The sequence below is a fragment of the Phasianus colchicus genome, chromosome 17 (genome assembly GCF_987193195.1).
Source record: "Phasianus colchicus chromosome 17, bPhaCol1.hap1.1, whole genome shotgun sequence".
Lineage (NCBI taxonomy): Eukaryota > Metazoa > Chordata > Aves > Galliformes > Phasianidae > Phasianus > Phasianus colchicus.
Window position 1 is genome coordinate 9,188,510 of NC_143452.1, and position 14,649 is coordinate 9,203,158.

The 14,649-nt window shown below is 45.4% G+C and overlaps 1 protein-coding gene across 9 annotated transcripts in view; it reads right to left on the bottom strand.

Annotated features, from left to right (window-relative positions):
* Positions 1-9,791: 9,791 nt before the first annotated feature.
* Positions 9,792-14,649, bottom strand: part of KCNQ2 (potassium voltage-gated channel subfamily Q member 2) — a 59,115-nt gene continuing 54,257 nt past the window's right edge. For all 9 annotated transcript variants that reach the window (XM_031589774.2, XM_090151944.1, XM_090151946.1 and 6 more), the window contains 2 exons: positions 13,158-13,281; positions 9,792-12,461 (listed from right to left, as the gene is read on the bottom strand). In XM_031589774.2, coding sequence (XP_031445634.2) covers positions 11,742-12,461; positions 13,158-13,281 — 844 coding nt within the window. In that variant the 3' untranslated portion in view covers positions 9,792-11,741. The remainder of the gene's footprint in view (positions 12,462-13,157; positions 13,282-14,649) is intronic.

Consider the following 14,649-nt stretch of genomic DNA (forward strand, 5'->3'; position numbering starts at 1 on the left):
GTTTAACGGCTTTTAATTAAAGCTGCTCTAATTGATTTATATTCACTGACTCCTTCGTGCTCTGATTTTAGTACGAGCTTCAGCTGAGTCAGAAAAAAAAAAAAAAATCACCACTCAGTGCATTTAACATTCGACTTCTAAAGAAGAAATCAAGACTTGAGATGTAGGATCTGTGCTGGTGCCTCAGCAGGGACAGCCAGCCCACAAAACATTGCCTTTGTGATGAAAAATGCAATCGAAGAGATACCTGAGAATATGAAACAAGTGCTGGGCCAACAGGAGACTCTCAGCACTGCTGTGGGAGAGGGGCACAAAGGAAGTGGAAGTATTCCTTCTCAGCTGTGGCACTGAATAGTCAGGGCGATGAAGTGTGTCAGTGCAGCCAAGGCTTTTATTCACTGCAACATCAGGAAAGGTGCCATTAAGGGCCTGCACCCAGCCTTCTGTGCAGAATGGGGCTGACTCAGCTGACAGATCCAAAGGGGGAAGGGATGGGGCGTCTGCTTGTTTTCTTTAACATCTAAATTTGTGGATTTGAAATACAACCTTGCTGTTTTTCAGTTGCAGCCTCCCATTTGGAGTCTATCAAGGGCAAGGAGAGAAAAAATCACTCGTGTTTTGTGTGAAAAATCACATGTTCTGCTATCCCCCGAATCCCTTATTCATGCCAAGTTACATTATCCTTTTAAATGTGTCCCTTGTGCTCTTCCTAATGCTCTGGTGTCTGTCTTTCTGTTTAGCTATGCATTATTAACTTGCTTATAGTACAGTGCAGGTAAAAGAAAACAGCAACTGCCTTTGCTCAGAAGGTTTCTGTTTCCGGAGAGACACTTTATCTCCAAAACCACCATTATGTTATTATTGATGGCAAAGGAGATTGCTGCCAAGAAGTCAATAGAGGGAAGTTGTGCTCCAGAGCAGCAGTGGAGCAGCATTAAAGGGATGAGAGACTTCATTCATGGCTCTGCTGCTGAGTTACTGCACAGTTTTGGAGAGGAAAATGGAGTCTATTAGTAGTACTACTGTTTCTGCCTGGGCTGGAAATTGAAGTGCTGGACTCAGGTGTGTTAGTGGGATCAGAGCCTGGAGCTTCTCCTCGGGCAGAGAAACTGCAGGTGTCTTCAGCTGCCTGCCCAGAATTAGAACTGACATCTTACATTGAGTGCTTGTGAAGACTTGTGCTTACCCAGCGAGCAAGGAGGTAAATCTGTCTTTAATTGTCAAGGACAGCGTATGGTTTAATTAGTCAGTGAATGAGGCACTGAGATACCGGCATTGGGATCCTGTTAGGAACAGAGCTTAAACTTTGCTGGAGTTTATGGCGGTGAGCTCATCCTGCAGAGGTTCACACCCTGTCACTACATATACATCTCCAACCACAAATAATCATGCTTCATTAGGAAAACAGCTTTTACTTAACTTCTTAAAACAGCTGCTTTTGGAGTCAGTGGGCTGTAAACACACGTAGGTGTGCTGCTGGGCTACCTCAATGCCTTTGTGTTTTTGGAGCTGTGAGAAGACCATGCACGTGTGTTCATACAACTGCCAGAATGATTGCAGTCCTAAGGATGGGAGCACACACCACAGGCAGGCTTCTGCCCAGTGCATGTGATGCTATGGGTCCTCCTTGGTAATTTAAAGGGAATACACAGCCCATTGGCACTTGTAATTTGTGCAAGCATGCAATAAGCATGTTGCATTTGCATCACAAAGGGCTTTTATTTACTGCATTAGCAAAAAGCCTGGCATTAAGCCTATTCGGATGGCAGGGGAATGTGATCTAGGAGGCTGGGAATTTTCCTGTTTATCTCACCAGCAAAAAGCATAACGAGATAAAATATAACGATGTTATTTAAGTACACCTTAATTTGCCACATCCATCTGGGAAAGGCTCACACCTGGGCTCCTGTAATAGCTTCTGGGAGGATGGGCAGTGCTGGAGGCTCACAGCCAAGTCATCTGCTGTGCCCAAAAGGAGCCACTCCTCCTGCTGAGCTCATGTCACAGCCTTGTCCCATGACGCTTACTAAAATCCAAGGACTCAATTCTCACTGTTTATCTCTTTGGAAAAACCATCCATGTGGAGGGATGGGTTTTGCTTTTCTCTTTATTCTTGCAACATGAAACTGCTGTTTCATCGCTCAGCCTTGCTACGGAAAATAGCATCAGTCCATTCACTTTAATCCTCGAGAGTGCTCTCCAAAATCCAGCATGTGCTTTCTTAATTTAGGACTGACGCCTGGTAAGCAAGATAATGCGTGGGACAGATAAAGGTGCAGTTCCTTGGCTCTGAGCCTGCTTTGATGACACCAGCCTCTATGTGAGCACGGTGATAAGAAGCTGGCATGGGGGCAAACAGCTGCAGGAACCATCCTTTATCTGTCAGGACGTGGCTGATGCCAGACTATAAGAAAATCAATATATTCCAAGGACTCCAAATGGATGCTGTCCTTGCAACTAAGGGCTCTTGAGATTTCTGAGCTTGAGTTGAGACGTCAGAAAGAAGTTAGAAACCAGAGGAGGAGGTGTGAAGGTTTGATGCCAGGCCCCTCAGCCACCATCTCACACCTCCTCAGCACATCCCATATTAAGCACGTCCCCAGAGCACTAAGAAATGATCAGAAACAAAGAAACAAAGTACACACAAGAAGTGCAAAGAAAAATAAATGTGTATTTCATCTCATGAAGGTTAAATCTCTGGTAATTTTACTGAATGCAAATTTTCCATTCTGATGCTTCGAGGCTTAAATTAATGAGTGTGATTATTTAATTTTCCTCTATTTTCCTTCTGATTGCAACCATCGCTGCTGATTCTAATATCACACATAGACAGTTTTGCAGCTGTCACAGTCATTCATGTGAAGGTACACCCTGTGTCATGCTCAATGCTAAAAGCCTGGGCTACGTTGCTCTTCTGCAGTGCTAATGTGAAACCATCTGTGTCTGTGTCACTCTGCTCCTTAGAAAACTACAGGTCGTTCCCTTGGCATCTGTCCCTAGAAAATGTACATTGCACAAAGTCATGGTGGAAATGTACAGTGGAAATTACACATTCACCAAAAAAAAAAAAAAAAAAAAAAAAGTCCCATTGCTATATTACAAGAGAAAGTGTGTACCATTCAATTACATACAAAACGTTCGAAAGTTGTACAGAAGTACCAAAGGCATTATGAGAGATTCTTTGGAGATGAAACGAAAGTGCAAAAAAGCCAAGGCAACAGAGCAAATGAAAGGAAGCAAAGCAGCAGCTGCCTTTGCTTTCTAAAGGACAACCAAACTTCAGTGCTCAACGGAGCCTGAGATTTTGATGAGCTGCTGAGGTGAGTGCGTGCAGCACCTTCTCTCTGCATTGTGAGAGCAGCCCAGCACAACATCCACCTCTCTGCTCATCCTCAGGACAAGTGCACAAACCATTTCTGGCCCTGTTAAGGCCAAAGGAGCCAGATCCTGCTGTAAACTGTGATAGCTTCAAGGTATCTCAGGGAAATGGTGACATGTTCCAGCAGTGAGCGTACCTTTGGTGTGGGACCTTTAAATGGTTCTTACAGCTGATAATTTTGGAACTAGAGGTAAATTTCAGGCTCAAATAAAAATTTAGTTTTTTCATCCAGCAACGTTTAGCTGGAAAGGTTAGCTCTTCATGCTACATTGAACACTGAAGAATAAGTTCTATCCAATCTCTTATCTGTGAAAATATGGGCAAAATTAAATCCTATAGGGGAAATCGTTTAAGGTCATTGAAATCTCAGTATAGGGACAATTGGAGACTTAATTTTTGATAGGAATGCTATCAAAATAATCTCTTATTTTGGTTTTACCTACTTTCCTGCCACTAAAGAATTTCTTTTTCTCCCATGCATCTTAGATGCAGATGTTTCTGCCTTAAAGCTTCTACGTGCATGTGTCTGCATACACACAGTACAGCAAGACGTGCATGTGTGCAAACAACACACACCAGCTGCAGCCAAAGTCGTGTTGTCCTTTTATCTCGCAGGTCATGACAGACTGTGAACCTCATTCAATCTGTACAGAATTTACAGTTCAGGTGAACAGCAGTGAAGAGTACCTAGAAATACAGCAGTGAAGTGTTCTAGAGCTGTTTGGTTTCGTTCTGCTGTCTTTAAGTAACATTGCAGAAAAAAATCTCCCTTCGTTTGGTTTCCTGGTAAAATCTGGTTAAAGAAGCATTTGAATGCACTGTATTTTCTAACAAAACAGGATCTTTGTTTTCCCCTTGTCCCACTTCTGTTGAGACACACCACTAACCAGACAGGTAACACTCTGATCTATTATGTGTAAGGACAGCTATCAGCCAAGTGCATGTGATGTGCAATCTGTGTGCAGTACATGTGGGTACTGTGCCAAATTGACACGAAGCAAGATAAATTTCATACATACAATGGCTATACTGGAGAAGGAGTACAGTTTTAGTTTATGGGGCATTGCTGTGGAAGAGCAGTAGCACCCACCTATACAAATTACTGATAAAAGAATAAAACATTTATGAGAATAATTTATTGAATCTCCTAAAGCATTTGATATACCACGCAGCAACTGCAATTATGCTTAAAATCTGCTCTTGATTGAAAATAACAAAATCCCTGTAATTATCAGCTGTACCTTGTTTTGCCCCCGGCATCCTGAAAGTCTCAGGTTTTCTACACAGGTGTCACTTTTTGGGGAGAAAAAAAAAAAATCTTAATTTGAATTTTGGGATTTGGAGTCAGGTAGTGGGGAAGAGTAACCAACACAGAATGGTCCATGTCCCACCCACAAACAGGAGCAGCTTCAGCTCTAGGGGAGATGCTGGACCAGCATGGATCATCAGGCAGGACAGAAGAGATCTGTCACCAGCACTGATGAGTTTTCCATCAGCAAGAACTGAACTCAATGTCTATAAAGATGCTAGAGGAACGAGCCCTCTCTACTCACATCTGTAATAAATCCCTTTCAGGAGCATCACTGCACGTGTGAAATACTGGGTGATGCTCACTGTGACGGTCAGATTCAAGAGGTTACAGTGAAACGCCGCTCCTGCCTTAATGGGAGGTGTTCACAGCACGCTGAAATACAGCAGCATTGTCTCATCTTGGCTTGCAAGGTTTGTGCCAAGCTTTCCTTGTGCAAAGTGGGAAGGAGGGAGTGATTCCTCAGGTCTGCACTCAGCAGTATCACATGGAGCTGAAATCCCAGGGCAGGCTTCACCGGCAGCATGACATTCAGCCTTGGTTTTGGGCCAGAACCATCCCAACTGGAGAGCTTAGCATGGCTTCTACCTGAAATCACTAACCCTGCCCTAGAATTATAGGCATAGCTGCAGGTGAAATCTAGCCCGAGCTTGGCACTGAGTTTTGGAAAACTTTGTAGCTGCAGTTAACTCAAGTTTCTCAGGAATAGGCAAACAGATGCTGCTTGAACAATTCATCCGAGGCTGTATTTGCAGAAACGAGGAGAGAGGAAGAAGCTTCAAGCTTCCCCAGCAGCTTTGGAAATAGCACAGCTTGGACTAGCTGCTTTCAGAGTCTCCCTGTTACCAAGCTGGAAGCTGGCATGCAAAGCCACATATGCACACTGCTGAAGGGGGCTGGGGAAAGCAGTTCTTGCTTCAGGGAGCAAAAGCATCAACAATTGTTGAAGTCTGTGAGCTCTTCTCTGAGACCTTCCATTTGGTACAAAAACCAGACCTCAACCCCCATCCCTATTTCCCCGCAGTCAGCTCTAAACAAGGGGACAAACCCTCACAGGGTGCTGCACGAATGGGCAAAGCAGACCCCGTCCATCCATCCCTGCACTGGAGGCTCCAGTAGAACAAACCACGGGTGTGCAGAGGCCATGGAAGCTCAACAAGGAAGCAAATAAATGACCAAGAAAAAGCAAAACAGTCGTGCTAACAGGACATAAAGGCTCTCTGGGGCATCTAGAGATGCCAGGCCAAAAGAAAGTCTCAGAGCAGAGTTCTGGCACTGCACATTCACTTGTATGTGGTCTGGACAAGGAATGCAAAGACACAATGGCAAACTTGATAGCAGCAGCATCACAAGAGATATATGAGACTTCAAACACCAGCAATGTGGGCAAATCCTGAAGGCCTTGTGAGTCTGCTATCATGGCAGGTGATAGCAGTGGCAAAACTTTTATGGTGATATGAAGGCAGCTCAGTGCCCCTCCAAAAGGAGAGTAAGAAATGCTTATGTGAAATATCAATATGGCACAGCTGCAGGGTTCCCAGGATCCCCAAGTGCTGCCAATGAAATCTCCAAAGAGGTTTTCCAAAGTGTGGGAGTTGTATTCCCCTCTGCCCCTTGGGCTTGGCTGCAGGCACAACACACTGTACGCCAGAGAGCCTTATAGGAATGAGAAATATGGCAAGTCCCACACATGTGGGATCAAATGGCATCTCTTAAATGAAGGTCAGGACTCTGCCCTTGGCAATGCCTGCCCTGCTCTGCCTGCTCCTCCACGCTCTCAGGAAGAGCTATCTGGGATGCTCTTCTTCAGAGGCATTTGGGTGGAAAGGAGCTTGTTATGCCCAGCCAATAAAATTCACATATTTTTCCTTATTTTCTCCCCATATACACATTTCAATGGCCCACAGGTTACAAACGTGTGTTTTTTACCCCTTATTAACAAGTAGAAGAAGTGGTGTTTGTGCATGCCGTATCGGAGGGATGAGGCAATGATCAGTCGCAGCATGAAAGACACTTGGTATATCAGTGTTACCTACAGAAGCACCGCAGCACCCTACATGATGGGTCTCTGGGAGGATGGCCTCTCCCCAGAAAGACACTTTTAGCTACGTCACCCTCCTCCAGGTACTACAGCAATCTGGGAGTGCAGATACAGCTGGAGCGTATTGCTGTCTACTCATCTCAGGCTGCATGCAGTAGCAGGCAAAATTGAGACTACAGTCAGTGAGATAGGCTGGAAAGCACATTCATACATTAAAAAGGACCCGGCTGCTCCTCCTGCAGCTGCCGTTCCTTGGGGCTGCCTAAATTACAAGCGTGATTAATACGGTATCAAAACGTGTGTAGTCCCTCTCCCTCTAGACACTAATATAAGGCAAGCAGTATTGTGTCACTGGGGCATCAAACACTAAAGGTATACTAAAGAAGATTCCTATGTATTACTATTATCATATTATTATTTAAAAAAACCCTATTGTTATTGTTAAAAAAAAAAAAAAAAGACACCAACCAACCAACCCACAGCCCTTGCCCTAAGCAGCTTTTGCGCTGTGAGACAGAAAGGTTTGTGTGCTGAAAGCAAAACTTTGCTTTTACACCCCAGGGCCACATCCTTCCACATCGCAGCCTCAATGTTACATGCAGGTGAAGGAGCTTTTGTATCTGATTTCCTTGTTCCTCATACATGGAAAGGAAGCTGATCAAAACAGAAAGGGACAAGGGTGTGCAGTTGTGGCTCGGAGCACTGCTGGCACAGGAGCAGTGCCTGGGGAGGAAGGGATGGGGGGCTTGGTGGCTCTCCCAACCTGAAGTCTTGCATGAGTGTGGATGGAGAAACAGAAAGACTTACTCTATTCCTGGGCTTTTTAACATTCCCAATGTAATTCTCAGTGCTACGGGCCTTTGTATGGGATAACTCGTATATATTCCTTAGGAATTTCTTATAAGGGGAGTCCTGAGGCAAGCCAGTATCATCTTCTGGTCTTCTATAAGATGAATTTTTCACAAGGCCATAGCAGCTGCTATTCAGGCAAGAGGAAGACCTTCTGGTTGAGAAACAAGAAAACCCCACCTCAGTGCTACCATCCGAGTGCCCACCAGCGAGGTGTCTGAACCTCACCCCACGCTTCCTCCCCTGGCCTTGGCAGGACTGAAACTTCAGTTTCTCTTTTAACGCTTTCATTTTGTGTAATAATGTTGTTGTGACCACAATGGTCTGAGGACATAAAGGAAATGAGGCTTGCAGTAGCTCCCTCCTGAGAAAAGAAGGAAGAAATACGTCTTTCCTTTCTCTTGGGTAACAGTAAGGAAGGGGAGCACTTGTACCTGCAGCAATGCTCTGGCTTTTCAGGTAGATTATACAAACTTGTTCTAAAAATTCAATTTAAAATCTTAAAAATCAATTAAAAATGTAAAAATATACCTATTTATCTGTAAAGAGCAATGGCCCCGCAGAATTTGTTTGGATCTATTAAGCAGCATTTGAAACAAAATACATTTTTAGAAAACCTGATCTATCGCATAGTCTGACTAAAGAACTGTAATGGCTTTCTGAGCTGAACAGGATTTGTTTTATTTTTTCAGTGAGTTCCTTGATATTCTTGTTCTAAAAATTATTAATAAGAAAATGAGTCAACAAGGAAATTCACATACAAAATCTGCACTGGAGTAACATTAAAGTCTCTTCCCAAATGTTGGGAAATGCAACTTATGGCTAGTGCTCTGTTCTTATGTCTCAGGGTCACGTTAGGAAAGGCCACCTGCATGGAGCTTGCAGCATCTCCGGCCACATCTCTTGTCACAGATATCTCAGGCAACCTGACCTCCCTCTTGGCAGGGACTGTGTCAGGAATTACCCCATCCCACAGCTGGAGTCATCTGTAGAATTTGCATCCACGTGGGCACGGGTAGCTCTGGAGCAGTTCAAGATAGCCTGCTGGAAATTGGGCCTTCAAGTGCTCCTAAGCTCTCCTGTGTTCACACTTGGCACAGCCTGAAGCTTCTTTCAGTCCTTTGGGGTCTGACAAAAAATAAGAAACCAAACACAGGAGGAACGGGGGAGCAAAGACAGCCCAAGAGAGGCTCAGCAAAAGGACAAAGTTGGCCTGCACATCTTTGTAAGAGTCTTTATCACTGGGACTGCCTTATGAGCAAAGTAAAACCAATTCATTTCTTTTAACCTGGTGGTTAAGACTTCTGGGGAGAGATTATCACTAGGAGTGTGTGATACGAGCATGGGGAAATCGAGGGACTGAAAGTGAAGGCTTTGCAAGGAGCTTTGCTGATAAAGAACGAAGCCTTTAGTTAGAGCAGGCTCTGTTCCCATTCACACAGCCATGAATCATTTCTTTGAAATAAGAGCATTATTTGGAATCAATTCTGGCATAAGTTAACCCAAAAATCCAGGTCAAGCCTTTTTGGCGGGATGAACAAGAAGTGCTGATTTATGGGATGGCTGTGGTCAAAGGGGTCAGAAGTTCTTTGAAATGATGCTATGGATCAGAATGCAACATTGCTTATCTTTTCCAAACAATTCTTGACAAAATTTGTAGCAGTAAGATACGATCTATGCTGTACAGACATAAAACTTGTTTTCTGTGACTGGGGGACAGAAGTAAAACATTTTAAAGCTACAAGTCAGGAAATCTTTATAGACTTTGGTCTAAGGAGGGGAACACAATTCTTCCTATTGCAGTCCCTAAGGAGGTAAAGGACTAAAATGTGGCAAACTTACAGTGGACACAGTGGAACTATTTCTGCTCAGGACACACTGGCATTACCTGTGTTAGAGGGTATAACATCAGCTGAGCAAGAGAAAGGGGTTTGGCACTGAGAACTGGGAAATGCACATTCAAATCAGAGCCAACAGAGCTTCAAATTTAGGACATGACGAAAATTACATTCCACTTAAATTGTGCCTTGAAGTACTACTGGCTTTGTCACCTACGTCAGGCAAGTATCTCTGCTGCAATAGGACCACACATCATCACCCTCATCCTTATCTGGAACATTCTGTGCCAAATTTCCAGCAGGCCTCAAAAAGTAGTTGCCAAAAAAAAAAAAAATTAATAATAATAATAATAATAAAGATTGCAAATGCTTATTACCTCTGATTTGGTGAAAATCTTGCTCTACCTGAAGGAATCTAACCATGCAACACAGCAGGGCCAAATCTGCACAATCTACAGCCATTTTACACTCATATTACTCCCCCACTCCATGTGGAGCCCTGCATGTTAGTCCGACCACTACCAAAGGGTGGCTTTTCCTCCTGTCTGTAAGCTCACAGATGCACCCACATCTTCCCAAAGGCCAAAACAGTTTGGGTCTCACCTGGCTGATGCCAAGAAAACGGGGAGAGGAAGCCATGACTCTCCCTTCAACCCCAAACAAGCCAATGTTCAACCTCTCAAAGGCCACGCAGAAATTAAGCTGTCACCTAAATATCCTCAGAAGCTGTTGGTACAACATGGGGAGACAGTGGAGAGATGGGATTTAAAATCAGATACAGCCCTGCCTATTGCAAAAAACACAAAGAGGATTTGGGCTGTAGGTACACAGGAGGCATCAGAGGCACAACACTGTTTGTCCTAGGCTTGGAGACGGATCCCAAAACACACTTTGATCCATTCTCTTGCAAAAAAATCTCTCTATCCATGTAAAAGATCACTTTGTGGCTTATTTTTTTTTGGTCCCAAAAGAAACACTGAGCATCACTTTTACCCTCACCTTCCCCCAGCTGAATACACTGCTGGAGTTCCTGATAGCAACACGATGATCCTTCCAAGACAAACAGGAACAACAAAATGGGACAGACTTGGATTGGCACAGCTTGTGAGCACACACAGTCAAGAGGCTTCTGAAAGTTAATGAAGAAACAAAGAAGTACCTCTTAATTCAGCTCAAGAGATCCAAACAAGCCAATGGATGTCCAGAGAGCAGGGGTGTGAGATTCTTGCCAGGGCAGAAGAAGAAAGGGAGGAATTTCATGGGGCATAGTGTGTGCAAAAGTGTTCAGGCACAATGCAAACTGTAAGAAAAGGGCCTGCTCTGACCAACGGGAATCCAAAAGGATGGAGCTCAGCACTTAGCTTGCAGCAGTGCAGGAACTGCAGCGTCTTGCATATCTCCCTTTGGACTGCTGTTGCTGTGACTCCACAACAGCCCTGCTGGCCGTAAGAACAGTTTTACACCATGGCAGCCCTACAGAGGGGTTGCCTTTGGTTTGCCTTTGCTTTCAAAGCACCTCCAGGCCATGTCAATGGAAGGAGAGAGATAAATTAAAGGTAATACATGGTTTAAAATATAAAATTCCAGCCACACAGTCACTTGTGTTTCTCATTTCCTAAGCTGTTGGACAAGGAGAATTTCTAAACCATGCTGGCTCAGAGCATTCCCCTAACCTGTCACACTTGAAAGCCACAACTTCTGTTCATGCAAATATTCTATCCAGTGTCCCACGCCTCCAGGGACATGTACAAAATTTCCATGTATTATTTTGGAACTCTCCCATCTTCCTGATTGTTAATGACGAACCACAGAGTAATATCGCTCCAGCAATTTTCACGCGACCTGAAATCTAAGCTAGAAACTGACACGTGTTCATTCTGTGACTCCAAAATACTGAAAGGTGTAATCACCAGTGCCACGGTACGGCAACTGCCACGCGACACTGCTCACTACCACTTGATGTGACCTCCAAAAGCCCTGGCTGGGTGATTTATTCCTGCCCCACATCTCTGAACATTCCCAAGAAATGCAAATTGCCTATCCTGCACCATGAAAGAATTTCACCTAAGGATCTTAGAAAGAGAGTATGAAAGAAATCCGGACTTCACGGCTCCAGTTCGCTCACCACCGTGACCTCTTCCACTCCCGCAGGCTTGTGCCTGCTCATTGCCCCCCAGAGTAAGCTGCAAGAAAGCATCCGGCAGCTAAGGATGTCCTAGATGGAGGAAACCCTTAGCTGTCCATCTCCTTGAGAAGTTCGACACGAGGACAGCTGGAGCGGGCAGCTGCCGGGACTCGGCCATGGCTTGAGGCTGCTCGGGGCCCTCACTGCCGGGGGGCTGACCAGCCCATGTCACTGAAGGGTCCCTCACCCGTGGCCGACCTGGGAGGAGGGCCACAGGGCGTGCAGAGGTCAGAATCGGTGTCCGATTCCCCTTCCGCAATGTAGGGTCTGATTTTGGCCACGGCTGCATAGCAACCGTTGTTAAGGATGTCCAAATTCTCTTTGGACTGGGAAATACTAAAGCCGCTGAAAGAGCGCTCCAGTTCCTCGTGGTCTACCGAGGGGATGGAGATGGACGTGTCGCTGTCTCTCAGGGCACTCTCATGGTGTTTGGTGGTAATGTCTTCATTCCGCAGGTACTCCGCGCTCGCCCTGTGCCCGCTGCTGTAGGCTGACAGGGAGCGCTCGTGGGAGGGCGGAGGTGGGATGCGGACGAGCGAGCCGGGGTCTCCGACAGGTGAGGAGCTGTGGCTCTGCCGCTGGTAGGGCTGCTGCTGGCACGATGTTGAGGGTGGGCAAGAGTTGGTCGGGGCCGGCGGAGCTGAGAAGTTCTTCTGACCCATGGAGCTGGTGGACCGGATGATCTTGATGATGCAGCCGTTCTTGTCGATGTGCTCCCTGCTGTCCTCGGGGCTGTGGTAGGGAGGGGCTGGGTCTGGTTCTTTAGACCCGAAGTAGGCCTCCGTCTCCGTCGGTGGGATGCCCATTCTCTGCATGTAAATGTTCACCAGGAAGTCCAGCTTCTTCTCCATCGACTGAACCTGCAAAACACCACAGTTCCAGCACTACATCCTGAGGATGAGCAGCTTTCAGTCCACCAAGACACAAACGTGCGCCTGGACTTTACTGCCTACACCAACCTACGCCAAAGTGGAACTTTCAGTACATATTTGTTATATTCTGAAACAACCTTTAATTCTTCTCCTCATTAGCAGGTCTCCATAATCTCCCGATCAACCTGTCATGCATCAAATTCCAGGAAAACTGGAGGACACTTGAATCCTTTCAACATCTTTCAGTTCCTTGCTGCTTCTGGCCCTTCCCTGGGCTCAGGTGCTCAGTGGGATTTCTGGGTCCCACTCTCTGGGAGGATTTCCATGTTCAGCAAGGCTGGCAGCTGCAGCAGCCAGGCTCATGGGCTCGTCTGAAACACGTCTAACAGAGTGGCACCGTGCCATCTTCAAAAATAGACTTCTGGTAGACTCATCAGAAAAGAAACAGAAAGCCTGTAAGAAACAGACTTCCAAGTGCCTGAACCTGTTCTGAGGCTCTGAAGACATTTCATGCCCTTTCATAAAATCCATCGTTTCCTTTGCAAAATATTATTTGCTCTTAATTTTGCTTCCAAATGATTATATCCAACTGGAATCAAACAAACAAACAAACAAACCCAACCCCAAGCAACACCACAATGCAGGTAATACCCACGGACAGGAATCCCTCACACCCCAACATACCTGTTTTTCAACTTTCCCAAGCCTGCCCATCATGCTGGGGTCTTCAGGCAGCTCCCCCTCGGCTGGGCCTTTGGTCCGATCCTTGTCGGTCATGGAGGATCCTCTCCCAACGATCTGGTCAACTCTACCAGGATCAGAAAATCCCCCCATCCCCGGAAAAGGACTGGAGTCAGTCAGGTGAGGGGGCTTTGCTCATCGCGCCTCTGGGGGATAAAGCAGCCTCTCTCCCCACTAGCACTCCAAATTACTCACAGACACGCAGTGGCACTGAAGTGTTAATTCAGATGCAAAATTCAGAGCAGTATTAGCAGAGTTTGAAATTATCCGTTTCTGTTTATACAGATAAAATCTGGCACATTATGCACAGTAAATTTACCCGCTGCAAAGGATCGCTGTAACTGGCTTTCTTCCAAATCAATTAGCTTTTTTATTTGCACTGAGGCTGTATTATTTTGGGGGAAGATCAAGTTTTCTGTCTAGCATATGTTGGTGGGATTTTTTTTTCAGTCTTTGCAGAAGTCTTTTCTCCTCGATGCAAATGTAGGCGTGTAAATCTCACGTCCGTGAAAACGAGCCCCTTGCCCTCAGATCCAAACAAATAGCTGTGGTGCTGTTTTAGTGGAATTATGCTGAATTTGGTCATAACTCACCAAGCAATACCAAATTGCCTCCATCTCAGTGCTCTCTGCAGCTCTCACCTGTATCATTAGATGTTTTCTATTAGCAGGGCTCCATGCTGTTAACATCAGAGGACGTTCTGGCCGTATGTGCAGCTAAAGCTACTGGGCACACTGGTGACAAGTTATTTACACACGTTACATTTGCACTTCCTCCTTCCCAGTCCAAAAATAACTGGGTTCATAAACACATCAGGAAAGAGGAGGGCAGAACCAATTTGGAAGCTGGAAGTCAATTATTTGATCCCTCCAAAGCCAGGGGAGCAATGCAGTTTTGGAATAGGTTCTTAATGGCAGACCGGTTCATAACCCAATTCTACGCCAGGCAAACTTTACTTTTGCATAATGCACCAAAAGTAAGGGTGGCAAAGGAAAAGAAGGGTTAATTAATCTGACTGAAATCAAGTTGAGGTATCTTGAGTGGAAAACTCAAAATGCTTCTTACGCAGTTCTGCTGTGTGGGCCATGGGTCCATGCACCAGGAGGAGGAAAAGGAAGGAGCTGAACACAGACAGACAGGGGAAAATGAACAAACAAAAAACAAGGAAAGGAATGAGATGTGAGGCTATTTCCAACACAAGAGCCATCTGTTTTCTTCACACGTGACAGGGACTTAGTATGTATGTTAGCTGTTGACATAAAGGGACAGATATCAGTGGGTATAGACCAACGCAGCTCCCTTGGGTTATATCAAAGCGACAGCAGTTTGCAGCACCAGAAGATCTGGCTCAAAGGGATGAAGTGGGTGAGCACATCACACCAAAGACAGAAAATACAAGCCAACCATTGTTTTGGAGTTTATCTTTGATCCCAGA